The sequence below is a fragment of the Lithobates pipiens genome, unplaced genomic scaffold, assembly GCF_037356315.1.
Source record: "Lithobates pipiens isolate NorthernLeopardFrog02 unplaced genomic scaffold, aLitPip1_a1.2 Scaffold_25, whole genome shotgun sequence".
NCBI lineage: Eukaryota > Metazoa > Chordata > Amphibia > Anura > Ranidae > Lithobates > Lithobates pipiens.
Genome location: NW_027507787.1, coordinates 180,972,354 through 180,992,449, shown reverse-complemented (window position 1 = coordinate 180,992,449; position 20,096 = coordinate 180,972,354). Strand labels below are relative to the sequence as shown.

At 40.7% G+C, this 20,096-nt stretch overlaps 1 protein-coding gene across 1 annotated transcript in view; it reads left to right on the top strand.

Moving 5' to 3' along the window:
• The window catches only part of ADGRA1 (adhesion G protein-coupled receptor A1), a 1,280,537-nt gene that overhangs the window by 416,770 nt on the left and 843,671 nt on the right, over window positions 1-20,096 (top strand). The window contains exons 9-11 of the mRNA XM_077455240.1: window positions 869-1,067; window positions 9,327-9,476; window positions 14,627-14,788. Coding sequence (XP_077311366.1) covers window positions 869-1,067; window positions 9,327-9,476; window positions 14,627-14,788 — 511 coding nt within the window. The remainder of the gene's footprint in view (window positions 1-868; window positions 1,068-9,326; window positions 9,477-14,626; window positions 14,789-20,096) is intronic.

The window sequence follows — 20,096 nt, the reverse complement described above, 5'->3', positions numbered from 1 at the left end:
TCAGATCAAATTCCTAGACTAAAGCTATTGGCTACTAGCCTGAACGTAGTCCCGTCGTAATGAAATAATGTCATCACGTTAAGTACGATCACATTTTCTGACAACTTTGTCCGACTGTGTGTATACAACAGTTTCGGACAAAATACGTCGGACAAAATACGTCGGACAAAATCCAACGGATTTGGTTGTCTAAATGTCCGACCGTGTGTACAAGGGCTAATAGGTGGTGGCTCACAAGATTTTGTTTGGGGCACTTTCTGCATGCAAGAATTTGTTGAAATCCATTGGCACACTGCTATAATGTTAGATCATTTTTTATACATTTCACTTTGAGGGCTTATGCACAAAGGATATTTATTGTGATTTTATATTTACTTTTTTCATTCACATATTATGTAAGATATTTTTTGTTTTTTGTTCAGTTCATAATAGGTACATATGTATACGTGTTTCACTATATATTTTTTATGGGGATATTCTTATCATTGAATGCTTAATTTTATGTTAGGGTAGCATTGTTGTGATTGTGCTGCACTTTATTTGGTTTCATGCCAATGTAATAATGTGTATTGAAATTACTATTAGAAGCCCATATAGTGACAATGCAGGAGCACAACTTGGAGACGGGAGCAGAGCATTGATACCCTATAACAGGAAGTGCCTGAGCAAGGACCTTTGCGGTGGGATTGTGTAATATTTTTGTAATGAAAGCTGTAAATGTAAAAATATTGAAATTTGATTCTGAAATTGCATGCTAGCTTTTATGACATTTTCATGATTTGGGTTTGTATTTTAACCGTTAACAAGAAAGGCTGGTGGAAAACGCCAATCTATGTGAAAAATCATAATCTTATCTTTATTTTCTTAGATGGCCTAGAACGTTGGCTGGAATGATGGCTTTCTACCCCTGCAGAGCTTTTGCACTTAGCTCACTGCTTTATGCTGAGCATGGAGAAGAACTACGAGCTTGGCGAAAGTGTGACCGCAGTGGACGCTGGGCAGAACAAGACTATTCAGAATGCCCCTTTACTCACGAAGTAACAAGACATCTGCATGCCTTCAGCCTGGTAATCAGCCCTTTTACTTCCCTCGATGAACATACGATAACTATTATCTCTCACTAATAAATACCTTTGTGTTATTTTTATACATATGTATTATTATTATTTTGCAAAGAGAGCCACATCTGTAGATACCGAAACACAGACTCTACTTGCAAATACCTCATAAATATAATTTACAAGATTGTCCGCAAAACTGACTGAGTCAGCACACACAGGACTCATTCCAAAGTCCCGTTAATACCAAGGAAATATTGATGTAAAAAGCTCAAAAGTCCAGAAGTGTTTCATTAACTCCCAATCAGATGATTATATTTTTAACCTTCACTATATAAAAAAAAAATACTGATGGCTTGTATTCAGTATGATTATGTAGAGGATTGGGGTTTACAAATTTTCCAAAGCAACCAGGATTAACCTTTTAGAAGTTTAGAGCACTAAGAACAAGGAGAGATGTTTTGTTAGGTTGTTCTGCATTAAAATACTCAAAACCAATTGTGATTCAGCCCCACACTTGCATACAACTATACAAATAGATACATGTATATAGATTCAATAGCCTGTCAAATATATAACAGAGTCTTTATATAATTCCACAATTGCAAAATCATGAGAAAGACAAGAAACAAAAAATCCAAAATGACAAAGTCCATGTGACTGTGCTTCACCACCAACCAACAAAATCATCTTATATGTGCTTACTCTTAAATATTATTCACACCATGTGTAACCACCACCATTGGCCGCTCACCCCCTGTTATGACCTATGGGTAATGGGTCTAATGAGCTTGTCCCTTTTTAGGGGCAATATCTGGAAGGAGTCTGATCCTTCTTATATCTTCAATATGCTAATAACGTCTGAACAAGTGATGAGCAACCCATATGTAGTGATAATTATAATCCATTACATAGTCACATCATATACACCAGTGATAACAAAAATCTAAATATTTATTGATAATAATAGTCCACAGGAACTGGTATAGACTAGAAAAAAATGGTGATCTAGATCGGGTAGCATATAAAATCAACACACCACCCGTGCACACAAAGGTGCATATAATAATTCGATGGGAATCCTCCTCATGATGATATTGAATCAGACTGACACACAAAGTGTACGTCCACCCCCACATAGATAACACACTTACCAGCTTGCACAAGCTGAATCGCTTGTGGCTAATACCCAGCCAGGATCTTTTTCTCCAAGGATGGCGAGCAGATACGAGACCTTGATTGGTTTGCAGAGTCCAGTTATTTAACCAGCTGTGTAAGCATGGACGAAGCAGTTCATAGAGACGTGGCAAAGAACCCCTTATACCAATCATATATTTTCACTATATTAGTTTAAGAGAGCACAGCTCTATTCATTACCACATTTGTCTTTCTGTGCATATCTCACAGCAGAGTTGCTGCTTTTTAGGAATTAATAGTTCACAGTGCAGTTATTTTTTCTTTTTATGTTCTTATCTCTTCACCTGGTCTGCTCTTACTGTATTATGACATTCACCAATATTACAAGCCGAAGCTCAGAAATAAAACAAGGCCTCCTCTTGCAGGGAGGTATCTAGTGGCCTTTAGGGGACAGCACCCAATTATCTATCCACAAGCTGCACACGTGGTGGGTTTTTATAGCACACATGCTATTTGTCTGTTGCGGACTAGCCTCTAGTGCACTTTTAAATGTGAGTAGTTTCATTTAGGTCTTTTTTAATAAATACAGTTGATTTTATGGAAAGCACAATGATAGCCTATATGTTTTATTTCGGAGCATCCGTTTGTGATATTGGTGAATAGGGATGAGCTTCGTGTTCGAGTCGAACGTACGTTCGACTCGAACATTGGCTGTTCGTGCGTTCGGCGAATTCCGAACGTTTTGGCCGTTCGCGTCAAAATTCGAGTGACGCGCGCGCGGACCACAATGCACTGCGTTGGCGCAGTGCATTGCTGTCCGATGATTGGCCAAGCATGCACTGTGACCCCGCATGCTTGGCCAATCGCAGCGCCGGCAGCGAGGAGAGCCATGATTGGCCACAGGCATCCTGCCTGTGGCCAATCATAGCTCAGACTGTGTAGTGCACGCCCCACACTATATAAGGCCGCCTTTAAGGCGGCCTCCTGTAGTGTGTTACTTTGCATCTGAAGCAGTGGGTGTTCTGTGTACCTTCAACACAGTACACACCAATCGTTTTTGGCTGATTTCCTATCTTGCTGCTGTGTAGTGGTTGTTGTCTGTGCCCTGACTGCAGTATACACCACTATATTCACCTCACCTATATAGCTAGTGATCTAGCTTTAACCACTTAACAACTGCCTATTGCCGATTAACGGCTTCAGGGCGGTTGTTTAACTCAGAGAGGCCGTTAATTAACGGCCTCCCAGAATTCTACTCTCGCGTGCCCCGAGGTGTGCGCACTCGAGAGCATCCGTGACCGCCGGGTCCATAGGACCCGGCGCATCACGGTAAACGGCCGCTCATAGCGGCCGTTTACCACGTGATTGCTCCGTCAAATGACGGAGTGATCACTTGGAAACAAACCGGCGTCATGTTATGACGCCTGTTCCTCCCTCCCCTTTCTGTACCGATCGGTACAGCGGAGGGGAAAGAGATCGGTGTCAGCAGCGATGTGGGCTGCATCTGCAGTGCCCACATCGCTGCTCACCGAATTTAACCCCTCAATTCCCTGCCAATACTCTGCAATACCAGTGCATACTCTGCAGTACCCTGCCATTACTCTGCAGTACCCTGCCATTACTCTGCAGTACCCCGCCATTACTCTGCAGTACCCCGCCATTACTCTGCAGTACCCCGCCATTACTCTGCAGTGCAGTACCCCGCCATTACTCTGCAGTGCAGTACCCTGCCATTACTCTGCAGTACCCTGCCATTACTCTGCAGTACCCCGCCATTACTCTGCAGTGCAGTACCCCGCCATTACTCTGCAGTGCAGTACCCTGCCTTTACTCTGCAGTGCAGTACCCTGCCTTTACTCTGCAGTGCAGTACCCTGCCTTTACTCTGCAGTGCAGTACCCTGCCATTACTCTGCAGTACCCTGCCATTACTCTTCAGTACCCCCCATTACTCTGCAGTAACCCCCATTACTCTGCAGTACCCCCCAATACTCTGCAGTACCCTGCCATTACTCTGCAGTACCCCGCCATTACTCTGCAGTACCCCCCATTACTCTGCAGTAACCCCCATTACTCTGCAGTACCCCCCAATACTCTGCAGTACCCGCCATTACTCTGCAGTACCCCCAATACTCTGCAGTACCCTGCTATTACTCTGTAGTACCCCGCCAATACCCCGCCAATACTCTGTAATACCCTGCCATAAATTGCCATACCCAGCCATACTCAGAGATACCCAGCCATACTCGGTGATACCCTGAAGTACCCAGCCATAGACGCCCCCCACCCCTCACCGCCCTCTGGTGTTTCTACCAACTCGCCAGTACGATCAAAGCCAGAATCTTTTTTTTTATTTTTTATTTCAGGCTTCCCAGCCTAGAGGTGAGATGTGGGGTCATATTGACCCCCCAGATTTCACTGTAAAGAGGACCTGTCATCCCATATTCCTATTACAAGGGATGTTTACATTTCTTGTAATAGGAATAAAAGTGATCAAAAATATATTTTTGGGAAAAAAAATGTCAAACTAAAATAAAGTAAAATGAACAATAAAAAAATAAAATAAAAATTAAAGCGCCCATGTCCCCATGTGCTCGCATGTGCCACACATGTGAGGTATCGCCGAGAATGTTAGAGCGAGAGCAATAATTCTAGTCCTAGACCTCCTCTGCAACTCAAAACATGTAACCAGTAAAAAAATATTTAAAGCGTCGCCTATGGGGATTTTTTAAGTAGCGACGTTTGGCGCCATTCCACGGGCATGTGCAATTTTGAAGAGTGACATGTTTGATATCTATTTACTCAGCATAACTTCATCTTTCACTTTATGCAAACATTGGGCTAACAAGTGGTTAATAATAGAGCTTGCAGTCAGTAGTGTTAGGAGATAGTGCGTGCTGTCTGCGTGCTCTGTACCCAGTACATACCGCTATAATATAGGGCAGGCCCCTACTTTCAAACATCCAACTTACAAACATCTCCTACTTGCAAACGCAAGGAGACAGCAGCAAGTGAGATGAAAAAAGATGGACGACAAAACAAAATTATACAGGGGTGATAACCCTTCCCTATGTTTTCCAAAAAGCTTAAAGATATTTTTTTTGACTGGAGCTACACTTTAAAAATGTACCGGTTGAAAATGACAAACAGATTCAACTTAACACAACAAACCTACACAGTCCCTGTCTTGTTTGCACCGCCTGTATACTGCTGTTCTGAGTATATAGGGCCTGGGGGCCACACGCATTTCCTTTTTTTAATATGGGTACGGGGTTCCCCTTAATATGTGTACAAGACCCAAATAGGCTGGTAATGGGCAGGGAGGGCTACCCATGCCATTTTTCTGAATGATTTTCAACCATATTGCAGGAACCAGATATAACATTAAAACCGCAAGCAGTTTTAAATGGTGTTATTTCCGTTTAATGTCATTTTGTGCAGGGACTGTTCTAAACACGGGAAACACGTGGCACTTCACAGGCATACTATAGACACCCCCCAGGCACCATATTTAAAGGAATATTTCACTTTTTTTTTTCACTTTAATCGTCATTAAAATCACTGCTCCCGCCAAAACGGTAGTTTTTAAAACTTTTTTTTGCAGTGACCCATGTCCCCTGAGGCAGGAGGCAGGTCGCCAAACCCTTTTTAGCACACTATCTTGCATATTAGCCGTTAAAATTAGCACTTTCCAATTCGAACGTTCGAGTCCCATAGACTTCAATGGGGTTCTAACGTTCGTACCGAACGCGGGGGTCGTTCGCAAGTTCTGGTGCGAACCGAACCGGGGGGTGTTCGGCTCATCCCTATTGGTGAATGTCAGAACACAGTGAGAGCAGGCCAGGAGGAGAAATGAGAAGGATCAAACTCCTTCCAGATATTTCCCTTAAAGGGACATTAGACCTATTATCCATAGGTCCTAACAGGAGGCGAGTGCCCAGTGGTGGTAGTAGTAATATTTAAGAGCAAGCACCTATAAGAGGATTTCGTTAGTTGGTGGTGAAACACATTCAAGTAAACTTTTTCAGTTTTTCATTTTGTATTTTTTGTTTCTTGTTTCGCTCATTTTTTTAAGATTGTGGAATTATATGAAGACTGTTATATATTTGATGGGCTTTTGAATCTACATACATGTATTTGTATAGTTGGATGCACTTGTGGTTCCAAATCCACAATTTTTAAGCATTTTAGCACATTAGAGTGAGTGGCACACTCTCGGTTTTAGCAGCAGCACTTTATTTGGTGTTTTACAATGGGAAGCTGCCAGATCCCACAGCTAATCGCAGGAGCTTACATATAATTGTAAGTGATCATCCCTGAGTCAGATAAAATTTGGCTAACTGTAGCAATTTCATTGTAGAGTCTTTGTAACATACTATACAAAAAGATGTCAAGTTGGCAACCACCACAATTTATAATGGGGCTTTGCAGTAAGTTGCACATTAACCACTTCACTTCAATACTGGGCATTTTCACCCCCTTCCTGCCCAGACCAATTTTCAGCTTTCAGCGCTGTAGCATTATGAATGACAATTGCGTGGTCATGCAACACTGTACCCACTGATCCTTTTTTTCCCCCCCACAAATAGTTTTCTTTTGGTAGTATCTGATCGCCTCTGCGGTCTTTATTTTTGCGCTATAAGCAAAAAAAAGCATCAATTTAGAAAAAAACACATTCTTTTTTTAACTTTTTGCTATAATAAATATCCCAATTTAAAAAAAACAAAAAACAAAAACAAATGTCTTCCTCAGTTTAGGCCCATATATATTCTTCTACATATTTTTGGTAAAAAAATTGCAAAAAAAAAAAAAAATGACTAGTAATGGAGGCTATCTGCTATTTTTATCGGGACTGTGATATTGTAGTGGACAAATTGGACAATTTTGACACATTTTTGGGACCATTGACAATTATACAGTGATCAGAGCTATAAAAAATGCACTGATTACTGTATAAATGTCACTGGCAGGGAAGGGGGTTAACACTAGGGGGCGATCAAGGGGTTAAATGTGTTACCTAGGGAGTGATTCTAACTTTGGGGGGAGGGGACTGACTGGGAGAGGTGACCGATCGGTGTCCCTATATACACGGGACACATGATCTGTCTCCTCTCCCCTGACAGGACGTGGATCTGTACACACACAGATCCACATCCTTGCTCTGTGTCAACCAATGTGTGCTTTGCAGAGATCGCAGTCACTGGGCATGCGCATCCTCTCCCGAGTGACGCGGCAGCATGCTCAGGCTCCCTAGGCGACCAGGAAGCTGAGGATATCATCTGATAGCCGCCCAGGATGAGAGAGCCACCTTGGGGCCATCATATGTGTATACACGGGATGGGAAAAGATGGTAAAAGGGCTTTCCACATCCCACATTTCCCAGCACATTTACCAAGTTTGCGTGGACTCCCTCAATGCACACCTGCCCTTAATTTATCCGTTGCTATATATGCTCCAAATTGGAGACTAAATCCTCTGTATTTAGGGCCAGTTCACACCTGACTCTCACAGGTGTGCGTTTCTAATGCAGTGTGATTTTCAACAAATTCATTTGGATGGGCTAAAATCACATTGGATCACACAAAAAGTAGCAAATGCACTGATTAGAAAAAAAAAAGTACGTATACCCAGTCAGTGCATTTTGAATTCAGTATGGGTAATGGGCTCGGAAGGCACCTTTCCCATAATCTGTTTTGGTGTGAACCGGCCCTGAACATGAATAGTTAGACAGGGTAAATTAGATTTTTTTTTTTGTGGGGTAGCTGGCAAGTAGACCCGTGCAATTAGTTTTGTTCCGATTTTCATTTTTTAACGAATTTCGAAAAATTCATTAAATCGGAAATATCCAAATGAACCAAAACCCTTTTTAATTAATTGTTCCAAATATTCGAAAATTTGTAAAATTGGAAGTCCAAAAATGAGAAAATCTGAAATAACTAACTAATAATAACTTAAATATTACTAACTATTAATTTTAATAGGCATTGAAATTTCCTTTTAAATTTGGCTGTTAGTGAACGAATACGAAGTTACAAATTATCTGAAATAACGAATGCCATATATAAACAAATGGAATGGAACAAATTAATAATAATAAATAACAATAATAATAACTTTTTATTCTTCTTCTTATTATTATTTATTAATTTGTTCCATTCCATTTGAATAGATGTGGCATTTGTTATGTCGGATAATTCATAACTTCGGATAAATTTGTATTTGTTATGTTCACTAACAGCCACATTTGAAAGGAGATTCAAATACCTATAATTTAATAGTTAGTTATTAGTTAGTTAGTAATTTTTTTGGATTTTCTTTCTTATTTTCGGATTTAGGAATTTACAAATTTTCTAATTTCCAAATTGCGATCATAACGAATGACCCATGTAACATTGTACAGAGGCCAACGTGATCAGCTCTTTCAATTAACATGTTGAGTTCAGAATCAAACAAACCAAGAATAGTCTTTATATATATCCTGGGAAATATTGTGGCTAAATATTACTGTCCCATTTTAAGTAATCCAAGTCATATTTTCTCAGTCACCCTGCGCCCCTAATGGGCACAGGGTAACTTAGGCATAAGAGGTGCATGGGAGCTGAAACAAAGGTTTCCCATGGGTTCCATGGGCCCTCCCATCACAACCCAAATAATGAAAAAAAACAAAAAAAAAACGAATGAAACGAAAACAAACACATTTTTTTGCAGTGCACATGTCTACTGGCAAGTGTGCTGGGAAATCTTAATTTGTTTATCATTGTGGATTTCTTGTTTATCACCTCCTAAAGACAACATTCGTTTGGGGCTTAAAGGCAATGTAACAGCATCTTTCTTAGTGTGTGGCTAAGTGTGTCCATTTTTGCAATATTTTCAAATGCATCATAAAAGGTATCGCACCTTCTATAAAAACACATAGGAAATCATTATGGATTGTTTGTTTTACCAGTGCTATTATTTCACTATGCAGAATGTATGCATCTACATTAGTTAAATGTGTAAAGGAAAAATCTCTATAAAGATCTTTTGTCGCCATTCCCATTTTTATTGCCTATTAAATAGACAATATTTACAAACATAGGATTTGGCTTTCCTTTAATAATGCATTAAGGACCATAACAATACTTTGTTTCTAGATGCCTGTGAATGACTCCAATGTCCTTGAATATGCTCAGCAGCTAATGACCTACACCAGGGGAGCCTCAGACTTCACGGATAAGATGGATGTGGTGTTGGTGGCGTACATGATGGAAAGGATGATAACGTTTGTGGCACAAATCAAACCTGTACGTTTCTAAAGGAGGAGGGAACAATTATTTTATTTTTTATATATATATATATATATATATATATATATATATATATATATATATATATATATATATATATATATATATAATTATTTTATTTGCTTTTTAAAAACAAATGTTGCTTCAATTTTGCATAGCGTATTTGTTCGTAAAGTACATTATTGCCATAGTAATTTCCATAGCTACACTGGGCATGGAGGTCCTAGGATGGGATTAAGAACCCCAGTCCTATTTGTAGTCTGGGGACCTATTTAGTCGTGGTTTAAACTTAAAGTGACTGGTAACCTCAGACATGAAATCTGAACAATGCACACATTTCTATTGTGTGTACTTCTCTCTCTCCAAAGTACCAAGTGTCATTTCTCTCTGCTGTCCCATTCCTCTATTATCAGTATGAGTCACTTCTGAGATGTTTGAAGACACTAAAATCTGAAAAGGTGACAGGGGAGGGAGCTACAGCTGATTCACAGCCTCTGCTTTAATCCTGTGCTGTGCTGTCCCTTCCCTCCAATCAGCTCTCAGAGTTTAGGGCCTTTGAAAAATCCTTTTCATGTCCGAAATTTTCAAGGATGTACAGGACAAATTGCGGCAGATAAACATGTACAACTTATGTAGGAGGGCTAGGTTCACCTTTGTGTCTCACCTGAGGCCACTTATTTTACTAAGTATAGGTAAGGGTTTACAAACACTTTAAGTTCTCTAATGCCTTGGTGTACATTCATTACCTTCTGCTGAATAGCAGCAGTTGAAGGATTTGCAAGGTGCAGGATGAGTTATCTTATCAACTGCCACATGGGAAGAGTCCTGTGATCTAAACTTCATTTAACTTCTTAATAAGTCCCTAGACACCTGTAAAAGCTCCACCCATGTATTTGTACAAGTCCTATTCCATTAATGATATTTTGAGCTGCTGGAATTGGTTTTCAGACAACATGATTGACCCATGTGATTAATTAAATAGCATAAGGCTTTTATGTGTAGTATAGGTAACATAATATGTACATAACCTGCAAACTGCAGTTTACTATACAAAGATATTAATAATGTCCTACCCCTTTCAGTCTGCAGCCATTCTGCTTTTTTTAATGGCCAACTAAAATTCAAGTTTTTCTTCAATGTACCATGGCAATCTGCCTTCCACACAGTGAGGGCGCGTCCATTAGGAGTTCTTGGGCACCGCCCCCTCTCTCCAGCCACCCCCTCTGTGTACTTTGGATATATTCATACATTGCATGAATCTATCCATGGCCACTGTAGACACCCCCATTCAGGCGTCCGGACCCTTTTTCAAGCACCGGCCGCCTGAATTACGGCAGCGGTGGGGTGTTTTTGAAGCACCTGATTAGAGCCATAGGCTCTAATTGGCATCAAAAAAGGTGCAATGCGAGCGCAAAATATTGCGCTCGCAGTACACCCAGGTACTTGATAATTTTTACAAACTGACTGTATTGCGGACTGAAGCCTTAAAACATAGAAAGTTATTTTGTTAAGATATGGCCTCCATGTGCATATGTGCATAAGAAGTGCATCTACAGTCAATACCTGGGAAGTGTAGCAGGAAAGTTGTTATCTGTGCAGACCTGGCTGCAGAGTCCTAGAAGCATATAGGCAGGTACAGTCTACTTTCTCCACTGCAGGTGCCACTCAACTGCAGTGGCACTGCAGAGGGAGAGGAAGTTGAAAGGAATGTGGTCCCTCTATGGTTTCCTGGGTCACTGAGGAAGTTATTCGATTGGTTGTTGTCACCCTATGTGATTTCGGTGGCCATCTTGGTCTGGGCAGAATCTGTTTAAGACCCTGGCTCCCAGGCTTGGCTCACATTACCTGTGTGGGTAGTGTAGGGACAAGTTACCCGCCTCACAGGGACAGTGGCTAGCAACAAGGAGAGGTTCATGATAAGTAGGTAAAGGATGGGGACATGCTATCCTCCTCAGACATCCTCCCATTTGGGTGAGTGAAATCTGTCTTATGTTTTATATAAATAAATCTTTTAAAACAGTAAAGCACTATTGTAAGCTTTATTACCTTGCATGTGAGCGATGTGAGTTGAGACAATGGTAAATGAATAAGGAAAGAGTATACGCTGTGATATGAGATGTCTGAATAAGGGGATAAGCCATAAGAAGGAAGTAAATCTAAAGAGGCCAAGCAGAAGACTGATTGTAAAGGTGTAGCTATTAAGCCTATAAGGTGAGGGCACAACTGGTGACGGTGACACGAGGAGATATATATATATATATATATATATATATATATATATATATATATATATATATATATGGACTGTTTGTTTTTTGCACGATTGATTGAAATTTATAAAGACACTGTGCAATAAGGAGTACATTGCACTTTATTGCTAGTTTTAAAGGATACAATTATCTCTTTTGCATAGTATCAGGAAATTTATGGCATATTGCACGTTTCATATATACATTTTTTTTGTATATGCGCATTGGATATATTCTGTATATGCACATTTGATTTTTGATGTTTGGTATAGCGCTGCACTTATTTTGTATCATTTTGTATTTTCACATATCTTGGGAAGTGTGGGATTGCCGGCAGCTTTTTGGTACTATACAGCAGCTCACAAGGTTTTATCTAAATGCCGCAACTACGCTGCACCTTCCCACAAGCAGGTGCTGGGCTCAGTCAGTGATTATTCCTGGGAGTGAGGGGGTTAAGCAAGCTCAGTCAGGCATATGGAAGGGTTCGGTCCCCAGCCACCATCCTCTTCAGGGAGAGTACAGCTGGGTTGGAGATTTGTACAGGCCCCTGGAACCTGTGACATTTGGGGTAGACCAGCCTTTTGCAATGACCACCGGTGAGGCAGACTGGATACTGCCCAAAAAATGCTGGATTATTGAGAACCTCAAGAGAAACACCAATTCACCAGAGCCTTAATCCTTCTCTTTGGGACACTAAGGTTTGCAGCTTCCACCGTTACCAGCGCATAGTGCTGCTGATACCAATAAATTCTAATAGCTCACAGATACAGATTATATTGCAATTAAAATTATTCCTTTCCACTAGTTTCCCTGAAATATTCCCTTATTTCAAATGACTGTCTGGAGATGACATCTCCATTTCAAATACAATTCCCTACTATTTTATTAGGCATTAATAAAAGCTTCATACATTTATTAAAATGTCTGTATTTCTAACATAATGATGCTTTCTGAATGCAAATTCTAATGGAAGTGCATCACAGAATTGCTTAGGGCTAGTGTGCTGGAAATAGTAAGAGCCATTCAGCACAAAAAGTCCCAGAAAGTAGGCTATATGCAGAGCTAAAAGAATAATAAAATTATATTATAGAAGAGTCTTATTCCACAGCACATTGGTGACACAGATTTCACAATGAATAGGCAGAATAAATCCACCATAACCTGTAAAGTTAGGAATTTTGTTTTAATAGCTCTTTGCTAAAAAGAGTTACTGGGATTTGTCTTCTGCAGACCAGGAGAATTGCTGCATATTTGCCTGTCCTATAGATTCATGTGATTTATTGTGACATTCTTTTTAATAAAGAGTCAGAAAACCCAAGACTGATATTATTGTAGGATTGATCACCTACTTGCTTTGCACATTTAACAATTTGGAAACGTATTTTTGGCGTTTTTGGAGTGTGTTTATAATATAGTGCTCCTCAAAGGTGTGCTGAGTGCCTGAGCCAACTACCAGTCGGGGATTGTGTAAGTGAAGGTCTGTTTTAACTGTTTAAATTTTGATCAGCTTGTGACAAGTGCAAGGTGATGAGTTTTACATTCAACCCATCTTTTATTTTCATCACCTGCCCCTCCACAGCCCCCTGTCCCAGTGAGTGCTGGAGGGGCAGAGCACAGAGCAGTGACTAGTAGTCACCAATCTGTGCTCACATGGGGCCTGAGAACTGAGAGATTAGCACACTTTGATAGCTTAATTTGTGGTGTAGAGCCACCTGGGGACAGTAGCAGCACTAGAGGGATGCTGCATCTGCACAGGGGGGTATGTAAGTTTTTTTTTTTTTTTTTTTTTTTTTTTCATATTTATACCTCTGACCTCCTATCATTTAAATAGTTTTTGTGAGACTCTCACTTGTGAATCTACTAGGTGCTTTTTTACTGCTAGCAACATAGACATGCACACTAATCACTGTGTGTGGTTCTGATTCCCCCTCCTACCTGGTGCTCCCCCCTCAGTGCTGCTGGATTCCCTTCTCTCCTGCCAGCTGCTGCAGGGGATGTTTCAGGATTGAGAGTGGGGGAAGGAACTGGTAAATATGTAATTTACTGGCCCCTTTCCTTTTCTAAATGGACGCTGTGCGTGATTGGTAATGATCGCTCCAGTGTCTATTCACAATACTATGCTTCGGTTTGTGAATGGACAGGAAGCCACTCTGCATATAACACTTTCCATTCATTCACTGTACATTGCAGCTGAGGCTGCAGAAAGGGACTGGGGAATCTCTGTCCTCAGTTCCCTTCTCTGTCTCAAAGGTGATACATCAGGGGTCTGTTTAGGACCCTGATATTTTACCAAAGACCCCCCCCCCCAACGCCTACAAAATTGTAAAAAAGAAAAAATAATAAAAATAATATTGTAAATAAATAATACAAAAATAAAATTGTAAAAAAATGAAATAATAAAAATAAAAATCTACTGGCACCATCCATTGCCCTACTGACATCAATTGATGCCCTAATGACACCATCCACTGCTCTACTGACACCATCCCCTGTCCTAATGACAGTCTACTTCCCTACTGATACCATCTACTGTCCAACTGACATTAACGTCTGCCATACTGACACCATCCTCTACCCTACTGTGTATATGTATATGTGTGTATATGTATATATATATATATATATATATATATATATATATATATATATATATATATATATGTATGTATATGTGTGTTTGTGTATATATAATCGATCATATTTATATCTCGATCATATATATATAATGTATAACTCTAAAACTGGTTTAGAGACACTCATGCATGTGTGTTTGAATGCTGGGGTGTGCACCCTAATGCAAAAGGCTGTGCACACCTATGGCTATTTGTAAGTGGATCTGCTTAATACTAGTTACTATCAATAATTGGTTGTAAATTAATTCTGTCTTCTCCTTAACAGCTAGGAGGAATTCTAGTAGAGATTGCAAGTAACATTATGTCTGTAGATGACCACATTCTATGGATGGCGCAAAATGAAGCCAAAGCATGCACAAGAATCGTGCAATGTGTGGAAAAGATATCTAGCCTGTCACTGGACAATAAAACCCAAGTACTATCAAAGGTGAGCACAAGCCTTTTAGATTTTCTAAATCATGGGACCTCCTGTATCCAAATCTATTCAGTTTTTTATTTTTTTTTCATTAGTAAATGCAAAAGCTGCTTTGGGAATGAAATAGGTGGTTTTCCTTTCAGGCATGTCAAAGGCCAGTTGTATGCAAGCGTGATGTTTCAACTGCAGAAGGGCAGCATGTTGGCTGTCCCAGTTACAGTGGTAACAGTTGTTTTACTCATCCTCTCTGCCCTCTCCTTCAAGGCTATAATCGCTTAGCTTAGTAGTGTTATTTTTAATAATTGATTTTTTTACAATTTAATTTGTTTGTCATTTTTTTTCTACAATGTTTTTTTTTTTTTTTTGGTGGGGGAGGGATTGGGCAGTGGATAGTGTTGGTAGGGCAGGGGAGAGAGTGGTGTCGGTTTTAAAAAAAAAATGTGTACAATATTTATTTTTATTTTTTGGGGGGAACTTGGTGAGATATCAGGGGTCTAAACAGACCCCTGGCATCTCCCCATTGAGACAGACAAAGGGACTGAGGACACCGATTCCTCAATCCCTTTCTCAGTACTAAAGATAAATGAACAAGAGACAGAGGCCCCTGTTCATTCATAAACTAAGCAGAGTAAACATAGTTTACTCTACTCAGTTATCACAGGACACAAGAGCGATCCTGCTCTTTTTGTCGAATTCCTTAAAGGCCCCCCCGCGTCCAGTGGGAGAGGGGAGGAGAGGAGCCAACTTCGGGGGACTGGGGAGGACAGGAGGGGCAGAGGAGAACACAGAAGGCAGAGGCAAACAGGAGGGGCAGAGAAGGACACTGAGGGGGATGGGGAAGGAGCACACAGGAAACAGCTGGGAATGATCAGTGTAGCGGGAGGGACAGCTGTAAGCACCAATCTCCCTGTATAGCTTTTTAGCTGACAGCTACAGGAGGGAGAGAAGGTGAAGCGGCTGTTAGCTAAAAATCCATACAAAAGGAGATCGGTGTTCACAGCTGTTCCCCGCTGCATTCCCGGGAGATCGGGAGTCGCTTGCGGGTTTGCAGGAGCACCGCAAAATGCGGGGAGACTCCCGCACCTTGCGGGAGAATTGGGATGTCTGCAACAGTTGTTTGTTCTATGTAATCCAGAATTCAAAAAATACATTTATGCACATTTTTTGTAATAAAGAGATTTCTTGTTACTGAAGCCTCTGAGAAATATAAGAAGCAAAGATACGGTATCATAGCGAAGTACTGTAAAAAATGTGAAGAATCGCGCATCTCAGGCGCCACTTACACAAAGGCTGAAAAAACAGAACAACCAATAAACACCACTGGTCAGCGTGCGTTCCACAGAGGGAGGAAATGGCGCCAATGGCCAAAATGGTTTGACGAAACTTGAAGTGCGCACAGACTTTTTCTCCCCGTCCTTTGAGCTTTGTTGCTGACTCTGAAAAGTCCCAGAATACTTTTGGAAGAGGCTTAAGTGCGTATTCATCCAGCTTTACTGGATCTGATTGATCGCAGCTTTTATGACCCCAGACTGCAAAACTGGTCGTCTATGATTTCTGGGGAGTGGGGTCACAAGAGGGGAGTGTGGCACACAAAACCAGCTATTTTCTTGGCGCACATATGCACTTTATTTGGAGCACTTGCCACTTTGATTATTGAAAAAATATTTTCATTTTTATTATTATGTTGTAAACATCACTGCAGAGTTATATCAATTGATCCCTGTTTTTTGTCACTTGTTTATAGATATCCTATAAGCGCTGTATATATATTATCTTCTACTTTGTGAGATTTAGCACCTTCGTAACAGCTGCTATTAGGTCTTTGGTATTAGGTACATACATTCATATTTATTTGTATATTTAATGTAGGTTTATCCTGCCAGTGCTGTTTATATATTATTTGCAAAGCTACGGTATGATTAAACTTGCTTACAGATATGTAAAACTATGTATACCAGTTTTGGGCAGAGGTAACATTTAGGCCTCATGCGCACAGGACCACCTCAAAAATTACACTCTTTTGTTTTTTTTGTTTTTTCTGCCCCTAAATGCCCCTTTTATATTAGCTTATGTGTTCTTGTACACATAGGCACTTACAGGTGTTTCGATACAGAAAAAAACCCAGGGCTAGTGCGTTCAGGAGAGAAGCGTTTTGCCACAAAAAAAGCCCAATGCTCCTAAACTTGTGTAAATGTGCTTAAGCGCTAGGCATGTTTAGCGCTTGAGTAATGTAATTATTCTTATGCTTATTCTAATTAGCATACTAATTTATTCTGACCACTGGAATGAATGATCACTCAAGTGCTTCATGTGCCTAAACACCCCTAAACGTAATTACAAAATGTGGCTTTAGGCACCTGTAGTCTGCCGAAGAATGTTCTCAGGCGTCAGAGTAAGAGTATATTTAGGTTCTATTTTAGAGAAGGGTAAAAAGGGACGCGCCACCTGAGTGCAGTATTAAAATGTATGTTTTAACCACTTAATAACCGCCCTATAGCCGAATGACGGCTACAGGGCGGTTTCTTAACTCTGGGAGGCCGTCATATGACGTCCTCCCAGAATTCTGCTCTCGCGTGCCCCCTGGGGCGCGCACTCGAGAGCATCCGTGACCGCCGGGCATCACGGATCACGGTAAACGGCCGCTCATAGCGGCCGTTTACCACGTGATCGCTCCGTCAAATTATGGAGTGATCACTTGTAAACAAACCGGCGTCATGTTATGACGCCGGTTCCTCCCTCCCCCTCTCTGTACCGATCGGAACAGCGGAGGGGGAAGAGATCGGTGTCAGCAGCGATGTGGGCTGCATCTGCAGTGCCCACATCGCTGCTCACTGAAAATTAACCCCTCAATTCCCTGCCAATACTCTGCAATACCCTGCCATTACTCTGCATTTCTCTGCAATACTCTGCAATACTCTGCATTACTCTGCATTACTCTGCATTACTCTGCATTACACTGCAATACTCTGCAATACTCTGCATTACTCTGCAATACCCTGCAATACCCTGCATTACTCTGCAATACCCTGCATTACTCTGCAACACTCTGCAACACTCTGCAATACCCTGCAACACACTGCAATACCCTGCAACACTCTGCAATACCCTGCAACGCTCTGCAACACCTGCCAATACCCTGCAACACTCTGCAATGCTCTGCAATGCTCTGCAACACCCACCAATACCCTGCAACACTCTGCAATGCTCTGCAACACCCGCCAATACCGTGCAACACTCTGCAATGCTCTGAAACACCCTCCAATATCCTGCAATGCTCTGCAACGCAATACTCTGCAACGCCATACTCTGAGATACCCAGCCATACCCAGCCATAGTCGGTGATACCCTGCATTACCCAGCCATAGACACCCCCCCCCCGCCGCCCTCCGGTACTTCTACCGACTCGTCAATACGATCAAATCCAGAATCTTTTTTTTTTTTTTCAGAGGTGAGATGCGGGGTCTTATTGACCCCCATATCTCACTGTAAAGAGGACCTGTCATGCCATATTCCTATTACAAGGGATGTTTACATTCCTTGTAATAGGAATAAAAGTGATCAAAAAATTAATTTTTGGGGAAAAAAATATCAAACTAAAATAAATAAAATAAAATGAACAATAACATTTTTTTTTTTTTTTTTAAAGCGCCCCTGTCCCCATGTGCTCGCATGCAGAAGCGAACGCATACGTAAGTCCCGCCCACATATGAAAACGATGTTCAAACCACACATGTGAGGTATCGCTGCGAACGTTAGAGCGAGAGCAATAATTCTAGCCCTAGACCTCCTCTGTAACTCAAAACATATAACCAGTAAAAAAAAATTTAATCGTCGCCTATGGGGATTTTTAAGTAGCGACGTTTGGCGCCATTCCACGAGCCTGTGCAATTTTGAAGAGTGACATGTTAGGTATCGATTTACTCGGTGTAACTTCATCTTTCACGTTATGCAAAAATTGGGCTAACTTTACTGTGTTTTTTTTATTTTAAGCACAAAACATTTTTTTTCCAAAAAAAGCATTCGAAAAATTGCTGCGCAAATACCGTGTGAGATAAAAATTTGCAACGACCACCATTGTATTCTCAAGGGTGTTTGCTAAAAAAACATATATAATGTTTTGGGATTCTATGTAATTTTCTAGCAAATAAATGATGATTTTTACATATAGGAGAGAAATGTCAGAATTGTCCTGGGTGCTCCAGAACGCCTGATGGCGCTCCCTGCATGTTGGGCCTCTGTATGTGGCCACACTGTGTAAAAGTCTCACACATGTGGTATCACCGTACTTGGGAGTAATAGCAGAATGTGTTTTGGGGTGTAATTTGTGGTATGCATATGCTGTGTGAGAAATAAACTGATCATATGACAATTTTGTGAAAAAAAAAAAAAAGTAAAAAAAAATCTTGATTTTGCAAAGAATTGTGGGAAAAAATTACAACTTCAAAAAACTCACCATGCCTCTTACTAAATACATTGGAATGTCTTCTTTCCAAAAAGGGGTCATTTGGGGGGTATTTGTACTTTTATGGCATGTTAGGGTCTCAAGAATTGAAATAGGCCGTCAGTCCTTCAGGTGTGATCAATTTTCAGATATTGGCACCATAGCTTGTGGACTCTATAACTTTCACAAAGACCAAATAATATCCACCAATTTGTACTTATTTTTACCAAAGATATGTAGTAGTATAAATTTTGGCCAAAATTTATAAAGAAAAAATGACTAATCTGCAAAATTTTATAACAGAAACAAAGAAAAATTCATTTTTTTACAGAATTTTCTGTATTTTTTCTTTTATAGCACAAAAAAATAAAAAACCCAGCGGTGATTAAATACCACCAACAGAAAGCTCCATTTGTGTGAAAAAAAGGACAAAAATTTCATATAGGTCCAGTGTTGCATGACTGAGTAATTGTCATTCAAAATGTGAGAGTACCGAAAGCTGAAAATTGGTCTGGTTATTAAGGGTGTTTAAGTGCCCAGTGGTCAAGTGGTTAATGACACAACATATGATTACACTTACAAGACAACAAAGATAAAAAGGCTCATCTGTTATTCAGTGGTCCATGGAGATTTCCTCAATTCCCAATCCAGGTAATGCTGCAGAGATGTGGGGCTGCAGATGGATGATTATCGGCAGAGAGTACTTCCCGTGGCCATCAGGAAGACACTGGGGCCAGCATGGAACACTTCCAGGGGATGGCTTCCAACAAGGAGACAAGCTGGTGCTGGATGGGCTGTATCGACTTGACACAAACTCCTGCAGCCTCTCCCTCTGGCTGTACATCCAGCTCTCCTGGCATGCCTCTTTCAGAGCTTTCC